The 25313-nt window shown below is 38.3% G+C and overlaps 1 protein-coding gene across 1 annotated transcript in view; it reads left to right on the top strand.

Moving 5' to 3' along the window:
• The first annotated feature begins 9099 nt into the window (after positions 1-9099).
• The window catches only part of flna (filamin A, alpha (actin binding protein 280)), a 40995-nt gene continuing 24781 nt past the window's right edge, over positions 9100-25313 (top strand). The window contains exons 1-4 of the mRNA XM_048177273.1: positions 9100-9421; positions 13620-14104; positions 24638-24889; positions 25209-25306. Of these exons, the coding sequence (XP_048033230.1) occupies positions 13723-14104; positions 24638-24889; positions 25209-25306 (732 nt within the window). The 5' untranslated portion in view covers positions 9100-9421; positions 13620-13722. The remainder of the gene's footprint in view (positions 9422-13619; positions 14105-24637; positions 24890-25208; positions 25307-25313) is intronic.

Here is a 25313-nt window from a genome sequence, read left to right as displayed (position 1 = left end):
CCTCCTACATTCAAGCCCTGTTGCCACCATTGGTCACGTCCAGTCCCAAGTTGTTTTTGTCGCCATTGGCTCTGCCCAGCTCTAAGTTGTCACTGGTCAAGCCCAGCTCCAAGTTGTCGCTGACCAGCCTCTCCCTCTTCCGCTGCCAAAGACAGCAGTTCCTCTGCCTCACCTCCACTGTCTCCCTTCAGCACCTCGGCTCATCCAGTGGTTACACCGTGCTGCAAGGATCTGCCTTGGGCTACCCAGTTGTCAGCTCCACCTTGGTGTGTGGATCCGTCAGCCCCACCTCTAGCCTCCGAGCCCCAGACTTCACCTCGGCCCTCCGACCCATCGGCTCCACCTTGGCTCACCACTCCTTTGGCTCCACCGTGGTCCCTCATCCCTCAGGCTCCACCTTGGCCAGTCATCCCCCGGTTGTGCCACGGACTTCTGGTCTTCCGGCTATGCCTCATCCCTCCACCCTTTAGGCTCCACAGGGCTAATCCTTCCCTCTGGCTCCACCGTTGTCCTCACCCCTACTGTCTCAGCCCCGGTCTGCCGAGCCCCGTTTCTGCAAGCCTGTGATTATGCCTCGGCCCTCTAGTCCATCAACCAGGATCTTTGGCTCCTCAGCTCCACAGGTAGCTCCTTAGCTCCACCGCAGTCGGACAGGCTCCTGGCTCCACCTTGGCTCTTCCCTCCATTGGTTCCACTGTGAGCCTTCATCTTAGCAATGCTCTGTATCACATTATGGACCCTCACTTCTCTATCTCCTCCCTGGCTCCTCCCTCCCCCCACTCTGCCTTGGACTGTTCTGTAAGCCCTCTCCTGTCACAGTGTCGGGAGCTGCCGTACAGGAGGGGGGGAGTAATGTCACAGACTGCATTTCCCATCATCCTCTTTGCCACCTAACCACGCACCTGGAACTCATCTATCCTTCATCATCAGCATTATATAGAGCACACACACTCCCTCAGTCATGGTCTGACCTCATCTGATAAGACTATTTACCTGCTTTATGTTCTTGACTACCTTGCTATCTACTTCTATCTCTAGTCATCCAAGTTGTCTTCCAGTCATCCCTCGTCTTAACATTGTTCCCTTGTGTGTGTGTGCTCCAACGATTCTGTCAGACTCAAAGTTAACAATACAAGTCTTTCATCTGCTAACGATATCAAGTATCATCATTTACCTGTTTATGCATTGTGTTCCTGCCGTATCTGCAAATAAACCTACCTGTTCGAGTTTTACCTCAGTTCTGGTCATTGTGTCCAAGCCTAAGCATGACAGTAGATATGCATGTGTTAGTGTTGTTGATCAGTGTAATATTGACTTTAAACAAACACAATTAGGAAAAGTAAACGTAAACTGAATTCATGTTTGATTTTTGACTGCAATGTCTTAAGTGAAATTGTTGAAGTCATGCACACGACTTCATTTAACTGGATTTCTCTGTGCACGTCTCATCAAATTGGAAACATGGGCTCATTCTGGCAAGATATCATCATCAATATGACTAAACCTGGATGATTTTGTATGCTTTCTGCATGCCAAAATGTAATGTTATACAATCTACTGAAGTTATGTGTCTGTTTTTGGCCTGTTTTCTCTTTCAGCTGGCAAAATTTTGGCACTTCCAACATCAGCTGATTCAGTTTTCCAAACATCATTAAATGAAAGCCAATCTAGAGAGAGAAACAAGAGTTGACATGTATTATAGTGCCCAATCTATCAAGACTAGATCCTATGTAAAATACTCTTAGACATTGTAGGCCACACAGTAAAAATATAATAGTTAAAAAAAAATCAAGATGCTTTTAGATGTTTTTGTGCTCTCAACAACTTAATAGTCCTCACTAACACTACTTGTTTAGCCATTTGAATTTATTTATTCACTAAATGCAAAGTCTCTGGTTCAGCCAATAAAATCTTGTCAAGGCAACTAGGCCTACATCTTGCCATTTCATCATTTAACCCATCCCAATTCTGTAGCACATAAAATGGGCATAAGTGCCAAGAATGGCACATATACTCTATACTCCACCAGCACTCTTCTACCACTCATTTACTGCTTTTACATGCACGTTAAAGTTTGAAATTGTATAATTCTGGGCTGTGTTTCTGAAAAGCATTGTAAGTCTAAGTAAATAAACCATTGGCATTAACGGTCTGTATGATCAACTTTGCTTACAGTGCTTTTGAGAAATGCAGCCCTGTTTTTTTTTGTAAAGTTAGACTAACAGACCTGAATAATCTGATTGTAGCTTGGCTTTGTCCATGCACCCTCAGTAAGTTTTTTTGTTTTTTTTTGTTTTTTTAGAAAGAAATTAATATTTTTATTTAGCAAGGATGCATTAAATTGATCAAAAGTGACAGTACAATGTCACAAAAGATTTCTATTTTAAATAAATTGTTCTTTTGAACTATCTATTCATTAATGAATCCTGAAAAATGTATCATGGTTTTCACAAAAATCTTAAGCAGCACAACTGTTTTCAATATAATAAGAAATGTTTCTTGAGCACGAAATCAGCATATTAGAATGACTTCTGAATGATCATGTAACACTGAAGACTAGAAGAAGACTGAATACTGTTTTTTAAAATTTTAATCATATTTCACAATATTACAGTTTTACTGTATTTTTGATCAAATACATTTCTTTCTATGTTTTGAATGGTAATGTCATGCTTATGGACTCTTATTTTGATGTTCTGTTTTGTTTTCCTTAGTTCCTGTTTCTTTGCCCTGTTTAGTTTCTGTTTCCTTGTTTTCTGATTATGTCCCTGTTTGTTTCTATGGTTACTTATAATTATCTTATTTAGTTCATAGTTATCTCCTGTATACTCCCTGTTCAGTTCAGTCCTTTGTCGGTTATTGTTTACGTAACGTGTTGTTTATTTCCTTGTGTTCTTCTAACGATTTCCTGCGTTCATCATTAAAGTTGACTGTTTAAAATATTCCTAGTTTGTGTGCCTTGCTTACGAAATGTTATACTTAGCTTCAAAAGATGTAGAGAGGTGATTTGCGATTGTTTATGTAATCCTTTCAATATTCAATGCATTGTTTCATTTATTCTTGAAGATTTGTAGCTTGGCAACTCAAAAAACCACCAGCTTGCATGTAAATGTACTTATTGAGAAATTTAACCAATTCTGGCAAGGGTGGTTGGAGAGAATGATGGAGTTGCAAGGGAATGGCTCTTCTCTGCCAAAAACTGGACCGGGAATGAGTTAATTGACCAATTCTGTGATGTTTTTTTTTTTTTTCCCAGATACCCCAGGGAAGGACAGTGTGCTCCAAACACCACAACAGCTCTCCCCCCAGAGTCACCATCAGGCAGTGGTTATACTGAGAGCTGCAGGCTTGAGGGCGATTATTATTCATGAGAATCATCAAGAAGCTCTACAAGGCTTGTGATTTATATGGCCATGCTACCAAAACCTGATGACACATCCTGTTTTTTAATGAGGTGTGGCAGATTGAGACAGACATGACAGGTGTGGCATCAGTGATTAAGTAGTCTTATTTACTGTGTCACCTGTATCACAAGACCTCACTGGTCACACTTCTTTCCAGTGGATGGCGAAGGTCAGAGATATTAACTCTGTTTATGTTTCCTTGCTCTATAATGCTCTGCCATTTCCCTGTGTGTGTACTTGAACTGCCTGTGGGATAAGAGTGACTGTCCATGACATGTACAGTCAACCAAAAGGCTGTTCTGTTTTCTGTGATGTGCAGGGAAGAATAAAGATGCAGTACAAAGCGCTGGAGCTGATGACACCCATTACACTCTTCTAGAGCTTTTGACTCTGACTCACTCTGCTGTAATATCCTCTCAAACAGTAACAGATGGTACAGACTATTTCACTGCCTTCAGACATGTTTGGAGGTGGGTGCTGGTGTGTGTGTGTGTCTTTAAATACATCAGTGTTTTACACAATATGACTTTTCCCAAGTACACTATTAACTCCAGTTTGATGTAAATGTGTTTTTCCTCTTGACTTTATCACTATAAAAAAATGAAGACTACACAACATCGTCCTGTGATGCTGAAAACCTTGAGATTGAGACATCCTCTAATCTTTAACTTAGGAAGACGACACAACATAAGATTAAACAGTAGCCTATAATATAACATGAAAAATAAATAGTGAATATTGCATATATATATATATATATATATATATATATATATATATATATATATATATATATATATATATATATATATGAATATTAAGAAATTAACATATATAAAGAGAGAAAAAGTAAAAAAAAAAAAAAAAAAAAAAAAAAAAAAATCAAGAGAATAAGAAACAACTTGAATGAAGTACAACACAGATGCATGTTTGCTCTCTTGAAGTTCACTCTTATGTCATTCCAAACAGATTTTGTGCGTAAAATGAAGGTCAGTGAGCAATTGACTTGCAATGTATGGACACTTTCAGACTGCTTTTTTGTAGATGATGAACAATAAAACATTGGCAGCCAATCAGAATCCACACTTAAAGAGCTTGAGCATTTAAATAGGCAGACGATATAACTGCAGTGCGTGTTTTTAATAAACCGAATGTTATAATGCGTTGTTATAATGTTTTGGATGCTAATATAGTTATCGTTATAGTTATCCTTGGTCTGAACAGGCCTACAATTATGACAGAATTGTCAGTTTTTTGGTGAACTACCCCTTAAAGAACTCAAATTACATCCTTAGATCCTTTATTTCCCCCATATGTCAACATTTGATTACATGCATTGATTAAAAATTGGTGAAATCGATTAAAACTTCCAAAATCATTATCACAAATATGGCTTGCCCTATAAATGGATGGATCTTCCATGTCATAAAGTACCAGCATCAATTAGGAAAGTTTTCAACCTTAATAGACCATTGTCTTACAAGAGTTGTTCACCCAAAATGGATAATTTTTAATATAACTCTGATTGTGTTCGTCTGAAAGAAGATATACACCTAGGATGGCTTGTGGGTGAGTAAATCATGGGATCATTTTCAGTTTTGGGTGAACTATCTTGTTGACTAAATCAAATAGTTGTAATTTTGCTTATATTTGTTCAGATTAAATCAGACTGAGAAAAATTCAGAGGTTTGACACACATGTAAGCTGAAGTCAGAGCCGAAATTGATGTCACTGTGAACTCCTAACTCTGGGTAAAATATTCAATGGATGTGAAACTTGCTCCTAAAATATAGATTTTTCTTGAGATAAAAGTTTAAAGTGTCATTCTGACCTGCATGTGTTGCTCAGAATGTCTCAGTTCATGAAATGCAGAAGTCTTGAAAATATTCTCTTTAGTTTTTCTGTCTATCTGAGGCTGTCAATACAGAATGTCCTCTGTGTGATACGGCTTGAAGCTCTCAGCACAGTCCTTGAAGGCCGTCAACATATGAAAACACTAAGACAAAGAACAGGAAAACAAAGAGAGTCTGCTCTTTTTGAAAAACACATTTGTTTTGCCTGGATGTCTGATTTCATGTACTGATTCAGATGGATCTCTGTAGTTTTTTAGTGGGTATGCTGAATGTATGAGATATAATTCTAATATTATGAAAAAATGTAGTTAATATGAACAGGATTACAGTCACAAAGTAAGTCTGTGAAGCACAAATTTACTTGACCTCCTCAGGGAAAAGTCTCATTCTACACAGCAAAATCCCCAGAGTTAAATCAACTCTGCTCAGAGAACATATGGTCCCTCTCTACATAGAGTTAAAATAACACTGAAGCAGAGTTAAAGTTAATGAGATAATATGCTGTTTGTGAAGTTGTTTAATCAGATCTTGAGAGATTTAATGTCTTTTATCTTCGGTTGATTTCATCTAAGGCTGTGGCTGGAAGTCAGTTGTAGTTCTTGTGTTTCTCTTCAGGGATTCTGCTTGTTAACAGCAGGTGTTCATCAGTAATGCTCAATCATCACTTAATTAATCACTTAATTATCTCATTAACTTTAACTCTGCTTCAGTGTTACTTTAACACTATATAGAGAGGGACCATATGTAATCTGAGCAGAGTTGATTTAACTCTGGGGATTTTGCTGTGTAAAAAGATTATTGGCTCATGTTTGTTTTCGGCCTTCATTTTGCTTCTGCCTGTGTCAGAATGGTGGTGAGTCAAAACTCAGCTATCATCCTTGTTTTTCAGCTAATAAGATTAACAACAGGGCTCTCTTCCCTCCACAGATTGTATCCATCCTAGAGCCACACGTTCCTGTGGAAAACATGCCATATCTGTCACTACAGCTTCCTGTGTTAACGAATTACACCCAGAAACGGATGGGTCACAACAGGCCCTTCTCTCTCATTTTTTTTGCCCTCTCCTTTTCTCTCTCAATACTGTTTGATATATTTGATCAAAGAACAAATACTGTTGCTGTACTTCATAAAACATAATTAGACTGTTGCTCTGGCTTCTATCTAACAAGCAAGTGATGTCTAATGCTTAGGGTGCAAGTCTCGCTTTGAATAAAAAGCTGATTGCAAAATGTTTTCACGTCTCATTCTTTCTGTCTAAACTTATCTTTGAGAATAAATGGCCCTCTTTTACTAATCCAATAATAAAAAAAAGGAATGTAGACAGAATTCTTGGGATTACAATAGAAAAATGTAAGCTCTTCACATAATTGTCTCTCCCTGCATGTAATTTCTCACTTATTCCTTTTTCTTTGCTACTGCTTGATCTTTTTGCCTGTTACTGTACTAATTCTGTATTTACTGTCCATAAAACTAATCATATTTTATTAGCCCATATTTAGACTCCATTTATAGCAATGACAACATTTTTCCTGGTCTTCACAGTCTGTCAAACAAGATCACTCCCACCACTTGTGTGCATTGTGAACAGGATTTGTAGTACATTTGTAATATATATGTGTGTGATTTGTTAATTATATCTAATTGAATGCAGATTTAGGACACAAACTGACCAATAACAAGACATCTTTGAACTCTACTATGAGATCCCGTACGGTTCCTCCCTTTCTCTTTGCCGATGTCTTCCTCTCTAAGAAAGCACCAAAAGTGTGTGTACATTAGCAAATGAAACATACAGAAGCAGGTCTTCACAAATAACTTGATTATGCTAACCTACCTGAGATGTATTGCTTAAAGGGTTAGTTCACCCAAAAATTAAAATAATGTCATTTTTTACTCACCCTCATGCCGTTCCACACCTGTAAGACCTTTGTTAATCTTCGGAACACAAATTAAGATATTTTTGTTGAAATCTGATGGCTCAGTGAGGCCTCCATAGCCAGCAATGACATTTCCTCTCTCAAGATCCATTAATGTACTAAAAACATATTTAAATCAGTTCATGTGAGTACAGTGGTTCAATATTAATATTATAAAGCGATAAGAATATTTTTGGTGTGGCAAAAAAACAAAATAACAACTTATAAAGTGATGGCCGATTTCAAAACACTGCTTCAGGAAGCTTCGGAGCACAAATGAATCAGCGTAACGAATCATGATTCGGATCGTGTGTCAAACCGCCAAACTGCTGAAATCACGTGACTTTGGTGCTCCGAACTGCTGATTCGACATGCTGATTCATAATGCTCCGAAGCTTCATGAAGAGGTTTTTTGAAATCGGCCATCACTATATAAGTTGTTATTTTGTTTTTTTTGGCGCTCCAAAATATTCTCGTCGCTTTATAATATTAATATTGAACCACTGTACTCACATGAACTGATTTAAATATGTTTTTAGTACATTAATGGATCTTGAGAGAGGAAATGTCATTGCTGGCTATGGAGGCCTCACTGAGCCATCGGATTTCAACAAAAATATCTTAATTTGTGTTCCGAAGATTAACGAAGGTCTTACGGGTGTGGAAAGCCATGAGGGTGAGTAATAAATGACAGAATTTTTGGGTGAACTAACCCTTTAAGCTCCTGGTATATGCAAGATTTTTGACCCCCTTAGATTCTAGGCCTTGTTGATACCTTGTCTTTGCATATGGCTATTTTCATTTACTCTCCATTGATATCTCTCTGAATTTCTTTCAAGAGACAGATTGCAAGATCTGTTTTGTTTTGATCTAGACTGACTTGATCACACTTAGGGAATATGGGCAAGAAAAAACAGACAAATGAGATTTGACCCAGCACCAATAAGTAATGCCAGTGTCACATGGCACAAATGATACCTGGTTTCAGACTGCTGGATTTAGTTAAAGTAATATGATGTCATCTCGCCCCAGGGTTCTCAGATAAATTAGGCAGTTACAGCTGGTCCCCTCTCTTTCCCTCTAAGGAATGAAGTACTGGGAATGTTTGCAGTCAAAGACAGTTACCCAAGGGAGACTGGCTGTCTACACCAGGTTTTATTGGTACCAAGAGGGTTTTAGAGTCTCACAGACGGGCCCATACTGGGCCATTATAAGATCCAGCTGAAATAAATGTAATGTATTAAACAGCAAACTCTGTCTCTTTAATTATTACAAAGTGAAACACTTGTAGTCTCGACTCATTGTATAAAATGAGCAATTGGTCCCAAAAGTATGTGAAATAATATGAATACATTTCGAAATTAGTCTCACATTCACACATTTGGTTTCAATATATTAGTGAGCACATCTCGGTGATGGCCCTAACCTGACTCCTAAACCTAAAATGACTATTTTAAAGAAAACAGACTGTTTTAGTAGTCTCAAACAACGAGGAGCACTTAAAATGTCCTCACAAGTTGGTTTTCGATATGCGTAACTATATTTGCGAGGACATTTTTCAAAGTTTGTCCCTCCAAAGTGCACACACACACACACACAGTAGAGGATGAATGGTCTCACCAGGAAACAGACCCTCCTGACACATTTATGCTGTGCAGTATAAAAGTTGGATGAAATCCAATGTGACTTGCGAGAAGAAAAAAAAAATGTTTTGTGTCTTTTAATGTAACCTATGTCAGAGTGTTCCAGTCAGTAATATCATTTTGTGTTACTAAGACAATGAATGGATATTATTACCTCAACAATTGTTGGTGTTACACAGCCAGCCGAAGCTCTTTGTCGAGCAGCAGCAACAGTGTTCAGGCAGATGGAGCAGATACAGGCGCTCTGAACAGGGTGACATCATACCTTTACAATCTGAAGGCGCGGCCGCCGGTATCACGTCAGCTCGAGAGGCGCTCGCGCGAACACAAGAATAACCCCCCTCTTTGATACTTTACCAATTAAGGTTCTCGCATTAAGAGCAGAGAGGACAGAAGGAGGCAGAAAAGACTAAAGGGTGTCACTAGTGTTTTTTCTCGAGTTCAGCGAACAAGCCTTTCCTCCAGGGACACTCGTCCGGTCCGGGAGGGTCGTTCAGTGAGATTTCTGCACTGAGGTACAGTGAAGTTCACCCTCTGCTGCCTGTGCCACACGCAAAACCGAAGGGATACAGCAACAAGATTCACTTCAAGACAAGCAGCAAAATGTAAGTTATAAAACCTCTATTTAGGGCTGCGAGGCATGTTTTGTATTGCATTAAGTGCTGTTGAGCCCAATGTTATGGGAAGCTTACTTTTATTATAGTTCTGCGCCTAAACTAAATTCATTTAGGGATAAATTCGTAGAAAAACAATGACGCAGACTTTTTGCCACAAAAAAAGTCTTTTGTTTTGCGTAAATGTTTCGTGTAGCGGGATGGGTGCGTGCAGCGTATTGTCCGTAATGGTGCTGAATGACTGAATATCATATATTGCGTACTTATTAGTGCCCTGCATGCTTATACGATATTGCGAAGAACTAGGAGACAGAATAAAACGAAAAACGAATATTAAAGAAATCATTTAGACTACATTAAGGCTTTGTCTGTACATGCAAATCCAAACGTTAATATTTAATTTATATTAATACTCCTTATTATGTCCTCATTTACGAAAAGTGTATAAACCCAATGCTCTGCAGAGGTTTTGGCTCATCACTCGTAATCTAATTAAGGCCTCCTCACCAAATAAGGGAAAATATGGAAAGGTCCGCGCGCCCTTCATCCTTTGATGTGAGTTGCGCGCGCCCCCCCATGCTCGAGGAGAATCTTGCACGAAACATCCTGACCTCACCTGGATGACAATAGTAGGACAGAATTGTAACGAGAAAACACGAATTGTTCTTCCTATATAGGGGAGAACGGGGCTAGTTGTCACACAGGGAAGTTGTCACAAGATCTATGTATCAGTAACTATAATATTTTGAGTCAAAAGTCCAGTTACACAAATTTCTCTAGCAGTCGTTTTGTATGTTGGCTTCAAACACGTGGTTCAAGAGTCATTCTTTTGCACAGAATTTTAGTGAATTCTGTCCTCCAAACTAAAATTACAGTATCATTCATTATATATTTTTTTTCCTATAGCTGTTTGTTAAAAAAAAAGAGCACTATAAAACCACACTGGCATACCAATATAAGTAGATTGTAATTGAAAGTTTACCGTGATAGGGGTGTTTTATTTTCATAAATGCCTGGATGTGGCCAGGTTTTTTAATATAAATTTATCAGGCTCCATTGTGACAGTTCACCTCTTATAGTTTGACAGCATGCCTCATTTTGGTCAATCTGTGCTTAAAGTTGAAAAGTTGTGATATTTTTTCTTCCCTATTGTGACATGTCCAAGTGAATGTTAATTTTGTCTATTGAAAATTGATTGGATCCTTGGATGGTTGTGGTTTGCTAGCATTGCTGTGATGTCATGTGAGTGTCATGTGGTTGTCCCGCCTTCGCGCCAGTAAACACATCATCAGAGAAGAGTATAGATGTAACATCAAGAGGGAGGAGTTATTTTGATTAAAGATTAGGAGGGCACATTATTTAAAAAAAAATATGTGAATGGATAAATAATTTATAATAAACACTGCTATATTCCATGAAAAGATAAGAACTGTCCAATTTGATTTCATGGTGACTAATGAACTGTACCCAACCCTGGTGGAAATGTTCGATTTTTGTATAGCCAAGACTTTATGGTATGTACCAAATGTAAACCTTCTCTGAGAAATATTCATTGGAGTAAAAAGTGTGACAACTAGTCCCAGTCTCTTGCAGTGTTATAATTATTTGCATTTAAGAATTATATAAAACACACCCTAGCTGCTCATATTTTCTAATATAGTTTCTATGTGCACACCAGCAAAAGAAAAGCCACATCCTGTTGACACAAGAATTGAACACCTTTACAAAAATACCCATAATGCCATCCTTCCCCTCGATGTGTAATCTGTGTTTTTCACTGATGCAGATGTGATGCACATCAGCCTTCGTGGTTGACAGCCAGTGTGTGGGTTAACCACACTTTTCAGCATGGCTGAATCATGGCATCACGTGCTCTCTTCACTTCACTATTCTGACAATTATCTGTCCTTAAATGAACCTTATGTCCAGTGATTATACTAATGCCTCAAAGATGATTATCATTGTTTCCATCAGATAAGTTCACTTTTGTCAACAGCTGTGAGTTAAAGTGAGTTCAGACAAAAATTTAGATTCTGTCATTATTTATTCACCCTCAAATTATTCCAAACCGGTGTGAATTTCTTTCATCAGTTGAACACAAAAGATATTTTTAAGAATGTCAGTAACCAAACAGTTGATGGACCTCATTGACTTCCATAGTATATATATATATATATATATATATATATATACTATGGAAGTCAATGGAAACCATCAACTGTTTGGTTACCCATATTCTTCAAAATATCTTCTTTTGTGTTTAACAGATGAAAGAAATTCACACAGATTTGGAACTACTTGAGGATGAGTAAATGATGACAGAATTTTCATTTTTGGGTGAACTAATCCTTAGTCTTCTGTCATAAGGGAGTGTAGCTCAGTGTTCTTAATGTGTCTCAAAGCTTGATAATATTCCCATATTTGTCTGCTACAGTACTTAGAGTCCCATTTGTGGTACATTGGAAAATGTTATAACCCATTCTGCCTGGTCAGACATGATATTTCTATTATTATTTATTAAAAAACAACTTTAAAGCTGGAAAGTTTATGTGAATATTATACATCAGATTAAAAAAGAGAACCTGCTGATTCAGATGATTCCAGTTCTTTAATTTAACATCCATGATTGGAAAACAAATTACTATATCAAACAAGAAATGTTACTCTTTCTTTCTCTCTCTCTCTCTCTTTACCATCAATAAGCTCTGTGTGTGAAAAAAATCAGCCTGTTATACTTCATATTTCCTGCAGGTGACGCCAAACTACTGGGCTCAGCAGTACTGGTGTGTTCTGAATGCCTGACTTGTTTGTTCTTCTTTTGTTTCTGAGCAACTGGCCTATTTACACTTGAACTGTATTGTGGACATTATAATATCACATGGGATTTGAGAACAATAAGACATTACTGATTTTGTTGAAAATTAGATATATGGTTATACATTACAAAGAGTATAAATAACTAGTTATGAATGCAGTTGAGTCTGGCACGATGTACCTTATTGATTTTAAGTTATGTTATGAGACTGTAATGAAAAACCCGAAGGCTAGCCTGAGCCTCCCTTCTGCTCATCTTATGTTCTGTTAAAAATATCAGACATTCCCTGAGCATAAATCTGAATGAGAGAGAGAACAAGAACAAGAGTATAACATATTATGTGTGGTTATGTAGATGTTTTATGATGGGGGGTGTGGGAATTGGAGAGGGGGTCAGGGGGGCATCGGTGGCTCATTACATGAAGGGCATTCCACAGATTCTCCTGGAGAGACAAATGCTGAAAAAAAAAGCTCTAAAGGGAAACATTCTTTTTGGACTGCGTCCTCACACACTGTTTTGGCCCATTTGCCTTATTTAGTCAAATGCTGGATTAATGCAGCTCTAAATTGTTCTATTTTGTGACTTTCTCCAATAAAAATGGGTACAAGGAGGTTGGAAATTCTGCCAAGATTTTTATATGCACATCTTTGGTATTCGGACTCCTCTTTAGACATATTTTCAACATTCTTACTCATTTATTGTGAATTTCCACTTAAGTTATTCGGACATCTTGTCCAACAAGCAGTTCATAATTTGATAATTAGTGGTGGTAGCCTTTACGTCACCACATGAATATGGCATAGTAGAACATTTGTTTAGATTTAGTCTGGACTAGATCTACGTGTGCTGATAAATGCATAAAGTGAAACACTATTTTAGAATTAATGTCCATAATAGGTTTTACATAGTGGACTTGATTGCATTGGCTTTTAAATGTAAAGTAAATAAAAAGCTTTCACATGTCTGAGGAGGTAACCATATTCTTTACAGATTTGATGCTTTTTTCTTTATTTTGAAAACTTATTTTGACAAATGTTGTAATTTTCGTTGTCAGTTCGTGAAGAGCAAACACACCATTATGGTAGTGTACACACACTAGATACATTCTCATTGCGTAACATCCTGTGAATGCTGCAGAAGTGTGCTGTTTTCAGACCGGTTACCTTTCACTTACAGAATAAAAAAGACTTAATGAATGACACAATGACACACATTCATTCAGCAACCTCTTAAAAACGGTAGAAGTTTTACAGAAATAATCTATGTTTGACCAAATCCACGTACTTACTGATGAGAATGACAAATGTAACGAAATGCCCATATCCCATGTGTATTTTCGCCTGATTTTAGTCAAATCTTTTGTTTTCCTTCTAGTCACATAACTTTGGAAAGAAGAGCACACAAATTGTACAATTCCTCAAGACTCCACCCAAAAAGCGAGACAGCGAATTAGTGCAGGAGACCCGAGTCGATAAAAATGAGTCAACACACACGCCCCCACCAGTCGAGCAGCGCCGCCGCCGCTCCCCTATCCAACGCTTCTCTCTCCCCGGACAAGGACGCAGACATGCCCGCTACAGAGAAAGATCTCGCCGAGGACGCACCATGGAAGAAGATCCAGCAAAATACATTCACGCGCTGGTGCAACGAGCATCTGAAATGTGTCAATAAACGCATAGCGAACCTGCAGACGGACCTGAGCGATGGGCTCCGGCTGATCGCGCTTCTGGAGGTGCTCAGCCAGAAGAAGATGTTCCGCAAGTACAACCAGCGCCCCACGTTCAGACAGATGCAGCTGGAGAACGTCTCTGTGGCTCTGGAGTTCCTGGACAGGGAAAACATCAAGCTGGTGTCCATAGGTATGTGTGCTTTTTTTATTTCTCATTTTGGTCAGTTTTGAACATTACACTTTATTAAATATAGTTAGAAACTGATAATACTATGTGTTTTTGGTGTTTATTCCCATGTGTGTTGCATCCAACTATCCGAGTTGTGCATAGCCAACAAACAGGGCATGAATTTTAGGCAGGCCACAAAATAACGGGAAAGATTGATGGAAACGAAGGCCTTTGTGGCCACAGATTGTTTTGTGCAAAGTTGTATCATTGCTTCACAAGTTGCACGTGTTTTGTGGACTTTTTGTAACTTGTTGCTCAGGCGGTCGATGGTGAAAATAAGATTGCTTTAGTCGCCTTTGCAGAATCTGACAAAGAAGTGAGGATTCTGAGGAACCACAGTCGCTCCATTCAACTGTTGCAAGTCCAGCCCCGAATGTCGTAAAGCAGCAGTAGACATCGTGGCGGATAGTTTTAGGGTAGTTTAACCATAGTTTGAGTGCTGAATGAGTCAAAGCTCAACTAGTGCACCCAGACTGTTATTTTCTGTTAAATGTTGATGCTGCAGGGCGCGGAGGGTGGAGAACTGAACCGCTCCTCTCAGTTGGAATGTTCACTTCCTCGGAGGTTTTCATATCAATGTAGTTTTCATTTGTCGGTCTATTGTTGTTATAATTCTCACGTGGCTATCCGTGAACATGGCATTCACCAGGCCAGTCGCACAAAGTAGAAATATCGATCCGCAAGGACACGCCTTCCTCTCATAAGGAGCGAATTTGTCTTCATCAGAGTTGAAAATAGTTTTTGGGTGCCAATGTTTTAACGGATAGATTAGAACATCAAGTTGCACAACATTGCCTGTGTTAGAAATGTCCAGACATGGTTCCCTCATTCAATGCCGGTTGTGATTGATGACTAACACAGTGACACGCCCTCCAGTTTATGGCTCGTTTTAGACACTAGCGGTGAAGAGTGAGAATGTGTGCTGCGCAGTCTGAAATTGAATTAGGTTTTGAGAATTTGAGAATATTTTTATTTTTATTTCTTAGTTTCTCTCTGAGTGGACCTCTTGGTTTATTCAAGTTATGCAATCCTAATCTACAGTCCTATATCTAAAAAGGTTCATTCATGAAAGTATAGAATTATGAGAATAGTCATTTACTCATAATCTACATCTAACCGAGGTCGTTCATATAAGATTTGGCATTTTCTCCTTTTTATTAAAGAAAAAATGGATTACTCCGCAGAGTTTGAGTGAACCGTTATTATAATGTAAAATTACACTCAAAAATATTCAATCCCAATTTTAAGATTTACTAATTTGAATTGTGTAGTAAAATTCCATCAAATTGAATTGAATAACCCTTACATATTATTAATATCAAATTCATAAAGTAAATGTGTAAGGGTTATTCAATTCAGTTTGATGGAATTTTACTACACAATTCAAATTCATAAATCTTAGAAACTGGCATATATATATATAATTTATTATTATTATTATTATTATTATTATTATTATTATTATTAATTTTTTTTTTTGAGTGAATTTGAGAATGTCTTGATATTTAATTGCTTTAATGACAGCTTTATCAGGTTTTCATCAGGTTTTGCACAAACATCTGGAGTTCTCCAGCATGATTCAAGATGGTCCATAGAGAATCTTAAGCTTTAATGAAAGCAAACACTACTTCTGACCTTCTGTACAGAGTCATGATCATTGTCACAGATTTGCATCTTTGATTATTGTCCTAGAAATAATGCAGTATCTTTAGATTTTCTTAATCTTAAATATTTTTGCATTTTATTTCCAAGTTTAATCTACAATTTTCAGTCCAGATTGATCATTCTGAGTGCTTTAATATAATTTGTTCTCTTCAGGAAGCTCATGTTTTCATAATCAGTGCCACAGCCCAATGGCTGTAGGGTTTTGTTCTTAATGGGATAGTTTCCCGACGGCGCCCAGAGGGTATGAATAAACATCCTTTCAGATGTTGCAATCAAGGACTATTCAGCAATTGCTCAATATTTGTATTTAGAAACACCTTCATCCCTTACTGTTAATATGAGCAAACTAAGTTTTGCTGGACTCTGAATTGCTTAATATACACAGATGATGGCGTGATTGTCTGCATTTTATGATGGCATCTCACAGTCAATGAATGAAGCATTTTTCGTCATGCGTACAAGTTATTTGCATTCTGTAGAAAACAGAAATGCAGTATGCTTATTGGTAGGACAATTTGTTTTTCTAATCATTGCTGTGAGTTTTTAGTAACTGGAACCGTTTATATCACTGATGTTCTTGCTTTGCCAAAATGTGTGAATATATATATATATATATAAAGAATTACTAAATATGCACTTGTGTGTGCTTGTATGTAAGTTGATGCAAGCATAAAAGTGGTATGCGTGTTCCCCTGTCATGACAGGCCCCATATTTTACTTGTCTATACGAAATATAGATTTGACTTCCAAGTTGGGGAAGAACATGACAGCCTTGTATCTCTGTCTTGATCTGGGTGGAGCTCATAAAAGAGCCTTCAAGTGTGGTGCCTAGAGACACTCTAATCTATTTCTTCATCTGGCATGTTAGTATTTAAATATGGCATAATGGTGCTTGATCTTGATCAACACAGCCTCTTTAATCATTTATGACACTTAAGAATATTTGATGCCATTTAGCAAGTTGCTCAATATCTTGCCTTAGTTAAGGTGCTTTTAAATGCAATAGGTCTGTATGGAGTCAGAATAGTGAATTTGGTCAGGATAATTGTCTTTGTTAGGGTTGTCAAAGTGAGTTGCACGTTAAGACTCGTTTCTGTTGTGTAGGCAATTAGTGTATGCCTATAGGTGAAGAATAAAATAACTTTAATAAACTTGTGGCCTGCTGTGTCAGAGCCTCCAGAATGCAGTGAGGTTAAATTCAAAGGGAACACATGATTCCAGTGTATTGATTTTGCGCTGATCATTTGAACATATAGAGATTACGCTGTAAATTTGCTGCACTTCAAATGTTTCCATTTATCACATTTAAATGTTCTCACTATAAAACTAATTGTTCATCTGTTGGATGCATTTAGCCTTTTCATGTTTTGCAGTTTTAAGCTTAATTTTTTTTTTTTTTTTTAATATTCTTGAAGTACTTGATTCTAAAAAGGGGTTACAGAGTTAAATGGAGAGGTATGTGATTATTTAGCAGGTCCATGGCTAGAGAGGCCTCCTGATGTTCCTGTGTTTTATTGGCAATGCCAGGATTTCCTGTTCATTTGAGAGACAGTACTGTCTGTGGCATGGAGCACAGCAGTGGGGCTTTTTTTCAACTGCATTGGTTGCGGAAGTATTTTTCTCATTCATTTTCTCCATGGGGATTAAAAAAAAGAAAATAAAGTTCCAAGACAAGAACCAAACCAACCAGTTTTGAGCTGAATCACTATCATTTATACTTAGTTCTTTTTATATCTAACTACAATCCCATGAAGCACTGTGTATTATGTAATCGAATCAAAAGCAACAAAATTGTATCAAGCTGTTCCCGTACTGTCATTATAAGGATACAATATAATATATTTATATAAGTTAAATGGAAAACATTCAAATATGCACAAGTATCTAGTAGGAAATCTGACCCAGTTACTTCATGTGCAATGCTTCATGGGAATGGAAGTTTGCTGCTGAGCTCTTTTGGCATGGTTTCCATAGTTATAGTGTCTGCTTGGTGGTTCAACGGTGGATCTATGTAAGGATTATGGGTAGTCCTGCACTAGTCACTGAATTTGAAATTATGCTATAGAAGCATAAATTTGTTCATCTTTATTTCTAGAGCCTGAGCTGCTACACTCCTGAACAGGATTTCCATGTGACTGCAGTTGCTTTAAATATCTGTAAATTTAGCATAAACTAAAATAAATAGGATGTTCTTATGCGTACTTGGACCAACGAATAAGTGGCACATGTATAAGTGTGCGTGATCGTGTACCCTCACACCCTTCACCACGCTGGAAAGCACCCTATGGCAAGTCTCGCAACCTAACCTCAATGTGGTTTTACCGTTCTGTTTGTGTGTTCTGTGCTCTTTTAATTGGTTGTACTTGAATCTCCGAATTTCTGCGTAAACAAAAGAATAAGGTGATTTTGCACTTGAATGACTCTGTGACTCAGATGTTGAAATTACACTTTACTGTAAACCCCTTTTAAAGGTTTTTAAGGACATTGTCACCATGCTAGACAAACAGCTGCATGAAAACCACGTGAAGACATCTGCCACGCGAGTACTCTGGAAAGCCTCGTGACAACAAACCGAGACAGACAAATGGGTAGGTAGACAGATAAATGCAACCAGCAGAGGAGACGGTGAATCAAGATGAGTAGAATAGACTGTGGCTAGGAAACTGATGAAAGGGGGATAACCTCTTCCTCTGTTGAGCTGAGATTGCTGCAGTTCAGTTTGCCCCTTTCTGTTGGAGATAAGAAATTGAATTTGCCTGGAGTTGTTAAGCTAATGCAGAGAAATGGGTAGTTTTTTGCAATATTTTTAGACTGAGAATATGACGTATTCAGTTTGGGAGAAAGGAGGTGGGTCAAAGGGGAATGGACCGCAAATAAGAGAAGTGCAAGTGGGATCAAGGAAGGATGGAGTGGTGATGGTGGTGGGAGGTATAATTGCATGGCACTTCCTTGATCCGGTAACCCATAGATTTCATCACCAACATTTTTTTGCATGCTGATGTAAAACTCCTTGTAAGGATTGTCTAATGGAGATTGTAGGGGTGATTCATACATGAGTGCCACAAGTGGCACTTATCAGATTGTCCCAAGGCATTTGTCTCCACCCTTATTTAAAGGCAGAGATTTATGTGCACAGTCACACTGGCAGAAATACTCATGAACGGAAATATAACTGAATGTGGCCAGATCTTTTGTGATCTTGTTAAAACGTAGACTGGCCTTGTATGCCTGCGTGATATATGGATTGTGGCACTAAACACTCTTATCGGCTTTGTTGTAATGAAAATCGTATGTTTAATATGGACGCATACTCTCCTGGCCTCTTGTTTGAGGTGAAGTTGATGGAACTGGGTTCCATCCAGACACTAAACATCCAAGCCAAATGACAGTCCAGCTCTGTCAATATGGGGTTTTACAAAAGCACTACCGCAGCAGTTTTCTGTTCTAGTCAGTTTTCCCTCCCTGGCTACTCCTCTTTCTTTCTCTGCCTCCTCCTGTTCCCTCCCTCTCCCTGCTGTAATCAGAAACCCCTGTGCAAGGGAATGGGTGGCCTGCCAGGATCAAGTTTGCTTCTGCCCTTTTAAGGCTAAAAAACCAAGGGGAACATTTCCAGAGAGAGAGAGAGAGTGAGAAGGAGGGAGGAAAGGAGGGAGGGACGTTTGCAAGTCATAGAAAGTAAAAGAAAAGGAAGTTTTCTTGCAGAGTTCATGCTCTAAAATCATGTATTGGATGTGCTCTATTTTAGAAAAAAGCTGGGATGATCAGAATTCGCCATTTCTGTGCCACATGGTTCTCATTAAGACCTTCAGCAATAACAGTTGTTTTCATGCTATTTTAGGTTCTTCAAACTGCAGATATTAGATGAAGAAACATGCTGACTAGCTCTAGTGTCATTGCGGGCGTCCCGTGTGACAATTTTGTCCCAGTGTTAAACTGAAAACATTATTTGAGGGATCCATGCCTGCATAGTTTACAAAAAGCTAGATTAACACTTTATTAAAGTTGTCCTGAAGTAGAAATTCACCCAATCTATGTTCTAAATTCATCTTATTAATCTTATTGTGAACGAGTTATCTATTTATGCATTTATTTCCTCCCTCAATATTTTCAAACAATGTCATAACTTGTTCTTCCGGTGAAACATCAGACTTCTCTCTGCTGATGTATGTTGGAATTCTCCAATCATTTATTCCATTTAAACCCCGTCCCTTTCTGACAATCAACTGTAAGCTCTCATTCAGATCTGCCTCCATCCAATCCAATTAACCAATGGATAGAATCAAGTCCCACCCTACACATTGTGACTTTAACTTCCATTAAAGAGAGAGTGCAATTAAAAAATAATTATTCAATCATGTCGTTCCAAACTTGTTTGACTCAATATCTTCTGCGGAACGTTGGAGTCCAAACAATACTGGAGTCCAATGACATTCATTAAATTGACAATGAAAACATCAGACATTTTTGAAAATATCATTTTTGTGTTCCACAGAGGATTTAAAGGCCTTATTAGACTAAGGCGAGAGAAGGGGGGTCATTTGTGTTGAATTTTCCATCTCTGATTGCGTTTGTGTATAGACGTCCTGACCACGATGATAAGACCTTTTTGGAATGTGTGCAATTTCCTCAATCCTCCTCTACAGCTGTGAGCAAACATGAAACCCCCACTGCTGGAAAATGACCTCAACTTTGTGAATGAAAGGATATTAGGCTAATTATCGAACTGAAATATGCGACATTTTCCTATGAAATATATCTTGGTACGAACACTCCTCCTCCCCATCTTCAGACATCTGCAGTGTGTTATGTTGTCCGGTGATGTTGGGTCAAGGATGAGGGCTGATGTCAGAGTGGCTAAGGTTATTTGGCATGTCCAGACAGAGGGGTGAGTCATGGGAATGATTTTCTGCTCTGATCCACTACTGATGATTCAGCACTCCAACATGGATCAAACAGGAAGGCCACAACTCCCCAACCTTGTCTCAGTCCCTCCCTGTTTAAGTCTGTGGTTGTGTCCGAAGGCTTGGCAGGCAGTATATGGGGGTAGAAAGGTAACCAAGCACATCCGAATCCAGTGTTTGCGTAACATCCTTTCTACCGTCATCTGATCGGCAGCATATCATTGCCTTTTCCCCACAATCCTTTGCCGCTAAGTGGAAAAAATGGTATTTGATTTAGCTGTTTAAATAAGTTCGGTAACACTTTACAATAAGGTTCCATTTCTTAACATGGCTAAATTTGTTAACATGAACGAAAAATGAATAGTTGTAATTTTTATTAACTACTTTTATCAGAGATTAATAGATACAGTAACAAGAATATTGCTCATTGTTGGTTAATGTTAAAGCACTACTTATCTTGCCTTAATTCATTTAAAAATGTTATGACTCGTCATGTCTAATGAGAAGTAAGCATTATGGACACTTAGCCAATTTGCTTTGTCCAAATCTCTCTCAGATTTGTTTTAGGTCATCAGACATGACGTCATGATGCCTTCATGCAGAAAACAGCTTGTTTAGTCATCGAGTGACTGGACAGGAATGCCGCTTCCTTGGGTTTTAGACACAGGCTATCTCTGTCGTTTGTATATTTTGTCTTTTGACTGTCCCTCTCTTCTTTCCGTCATCTATCTCTTTCTCAGTCTCTTTTGGTTTATCTTCTCTTACTCACTGCCAGCATTCTCTCTCGGACATGAGATTCATGTTTTGGGAATTTGATGGAGAGCTGTGAGCACAAATGCCCTTAAAAGGAATGAGTGTGCTGTGTGTATATTTCCTGCAGTGTGTGGTGGGAATGCTGCAGCAACACAGATTCCTGTCATGTTTCATATGTTTGCCATTGTGTGCAGTGCGTCACCAGGCCTGTGTCCCCCTCCAACCCCCTTCCACTTCTAGTTCATGATGGTCAAGTGATCATGCACGAATCAACTAGATAAAAATCTGGATAGTGATACTCTAAAATGAGACTGAACTTTGGATAAGTTTTAGTGTGCCGTTCAATTTCACAGAAGTTGTTTCTAAATTAATCACCACTACAATCCACTAAGCATCGTCTAATGTGTTAACCACCTTTGACAATAAATTTCAGGAAAATTCAAGTCTGATTCTATTTTATGTTGACATTGTTTTCATTTATTTTATTTTTTATTACTTTATTTAAACATTAGCTTTTTTTTTTTTTTTTTAAGTCTTTTAAGTTTTTTTAAAAGTCTATGAAAAAAACCTTTGCTTTCATTTCCATTATGCACTCCATTCAGCTATTTATAAATGCAAGAACGCATCCAATGTGGCCAACCCCTAAGAAATGCTTCTGATCAGCTTTTGGTGGCCATGACTCTAAATCAGCCTAATTATACAGGACTAGGACAGACTAGCAGACTCTTCATTCAAACATTCCTAACCCCATTCCAAATTAACCCCAAAAAGATCTCCTGAAGCTTTTAACATTTACATATTTTCGTGGGAACCACAAACCTCAGCATGCTGTTCTGTCAATGAGGGAGGGCCGCTGGGGTGGTGATGAATAAGATGGCATGAATTGTATGTGCACCCCCACTTCACTTCACCCCAATCCTAGTGAGTCTCAAGGTCTTTGCTTGCTCTGACTTTGACCAGATAAAACAAACCACCAAAGGAATTTGTCAGAAACCGATAATTTACCAAGGCCCTAAAGGCCAAAAATATGCTGCATGTGAGAAAATAACTGTGAATAATTTTAATTGTATTGTCTGTAATTGTTTTTTTTTTTGTTTTTTTTGTGGCCCTAAGGATGTCTTTGTAAACCCTGCCCTGGCTTGCGTTTGTTAGGCCCGCCTCTAATACCTTAAACAAGCACCAACAAGTTCCCATGTAATAAGACATTCATTCTGTCTTTTTTGTTATTTCTCAGCCTTCATTTCACCAGCATAACAGTGAATCAGACTGCAATAGTCACTCATCATAATCTGTGCTATTGTTTTATGCTGACTATGAGTTTGCTTCTAATATTTCACTCATACTTTTTTTTTTTTTTTTTTTTTTTTTTCCTTCAGTGATCTTGTAGGAATAAGATTCTTTAGAGTCATAAAATTAGCATGATCTACAGGACGTTCCATTTGAGCTGACTCTGGAAGAATTTGGTGATGTTTAAACTTCCCCTTCCAGCGTTAACCATAATGGCACTTTTTTATGGGTTCATAAATTTCTGTATTATTGCCCTGTTGCTGAATCGCATGCCCAGTGTGTTTGGTCTGAGAATAAAGGGATCGGAGAAGGTTCAATAGCACCTTCACCAAAAGCCAAGATGAATTCCAGCAGGCTCTGGGGGCTCATGGTTTGTAAACCGCACCGGGAGACCAGAACTAGAGAAAAATGTGTCGATTTTACATGGCCAAACAAGCACAGTTGGATAACTGGAACGGGTCAGGAGGGGGATAAAATGTTATGTGAGATCTCATAATATACAGTGCATTCGTTTTGAGTCTATTTCTGAATGGATCAAGTGCTTTCTTTCCTCTTTGTGACAATGTTTTGCCTAGCTAGATTGAGTTTGAAATGACAGTTAACTCAAAAATTAAGTCTTTTACTCTCCCCCATTTCATGCCTCCAGTGAAAGTCCATTCCCCTAAAACTTTGACCATTCAACCATTCAAAAAGTGAATTGTAAAAATAATCCAAGTGTTTACCGTATTTGATGAGCTCTATGTGCATCTTAATTTTTTAAGGTTTTGGTAGAATTCAAATTCAATGAAGGGACAGATCTTTCAGTAATACTAAAAAAAAATATATATATTTTAAAATCTAATTTAATCTTTGTTTCACAAAGTGTACTCAACTTTCACAGTATGGTGAATTCAGGAGTGTCACTCTGGCTATAAACCGCCAAATCCAAGTTTTTCAGTTTAAAGTTTGTTTAACATAACTTGCCTTGTCACCTCCTTTTTGCTAGAACATTGGTTTCTGGGTTGTATCGAATCTCCCCTCCCTTTTGTCCCCTGCAAGGTTAACTGCATCCTCAGTGGAGCATGATTCAGTTAAAACAGGAAGTCTCACTGCACTGCACTGCCCTGCCCTAGTCCACCCAAGGCCACTATCAGTGAACCATTATTCACATTATCTTCAAATGTATCTTAATTTCTCTCAATGTCCCAGCTTGGATTAGACCTCACTTAAATACTAAATGCAGTGTATGCAGTGGAGTGAGTGTTCTGTCTGTGCTTTGAATTGTTGCAACGGTCCTTTGTGACTCGAGACAAAGTCTTTGTGACTTGCAAGCCTATAACCACATTCTGGATGGGCGTATGCTCTTGTTAAAGAGAGATGGAAAGGGAAGTGTGAAAGTGTTGAATGAGGGTAGATCAGTATGTTCAGATCTTGATGTCGAAACAGGGTGGAGTGACTAGAGGAGGATTTACATTTATTTCCCCATTTTTCTTTTTTTTTTTTTTTTTTTTTTTTAATAGCAGAGCTTAGGCTATAAGGCTTCATCTGGCACTTTCAAATTTCAAATTTTTAAATTTTGTCCCAAAAAGACCCTCATATTGGACCGTGCCAACCATCTAGACATCCAATCCACAAATGTCTCCTCTGATTATTATCTACACTCTGAATCTGAAGTCGTGCCAGCTTTAAGTCTGAATGTTTCAAATATGCAGTGCAGATACAAACACTTCATTGTTTGGTGACCATTTCTAGGATGGTCAGAAACATATTGCACAATCTTGTGCTGAATGGTAAAAAGATTTGTTCCAGCTTTATGGGTTACAGATGCTTTCAGATGATTAAAAATCAATTTACCACAATGTGTTTTGGCAGTCTCTGTGTAACTCTTCTCTCCGTCTCTGTGTTACAGACAGTAAGGCCATAGTGGATGGGAACCTGAAGCTGATCTTGGGTCTGATATGGACTCTTATCCTGCATTATTCCATCTCTATGCCCATGTGGGACGAGGAGGAGGAGACCGAAGAAAGCAAGCAGAAGACTCCCAAACAGAGGCTGCTTGGATGGATACAGAACAAGCTGCCCGAGCTGCCCATCACCAACTTCAGCCGCGACTGGCAGTCAGGGAAAGCCCTTGGCGCACTGGTGGACAGTTGTGCTCCAGGTGAACAAGGGATCTGGGAATTATGAAAGATCTCAAGATCTTTTCATACCACTTGAGGGCTGAAACACTTTAGTATTAAATCCTCCTGGATGGCCTACATGAATAATGGGACATTTTGAGTAATAAACAAATCATTTTTGAACTGTTAAATGGAAGTGACTCAAACCTAAATAATTAATCAAACTCAGCAAAACTGAGCATCTTTTTTATGCTCTCAAGTAGCAAGACAAGCTCGTTTTTCAAAACTAGTCTAATGACACAGTCCTTGGAAATCATTGGCCAAGTACAATTTATTTATTGTTTTCTTTTTGGTTTACAGGTCTTTGTCCAGACTGGGATTCCTGGGATCAGACCAAGCCTGTAGATAATGCCAGGGAGGCCATGCAGCAGGCTGATGACTGGCTTGGTGTTCCTCAGGTACTTT

The sequence above is a fragment of the Megalobrama amblycephala genome, linkage group LG24 (genome assembly GCF_018812025.1).
Source record: "Megalobrama amblycephala isolate DHTTF-2021 linkage group LG24, ASM1881202v1, whole genome shotgun sequence".
Taxonomy (NCBI): Eukaryota; Metazoa; Chordata; class Actinopteri; order Cypriniformes; family Xenocyprididae; genus Megalobrama; species Megalobrama amblycephala.
Note: the sequence above shows the minus strand (reverse complement) of the source record. Positions and strands in the feature narration are given on the sequence as shown.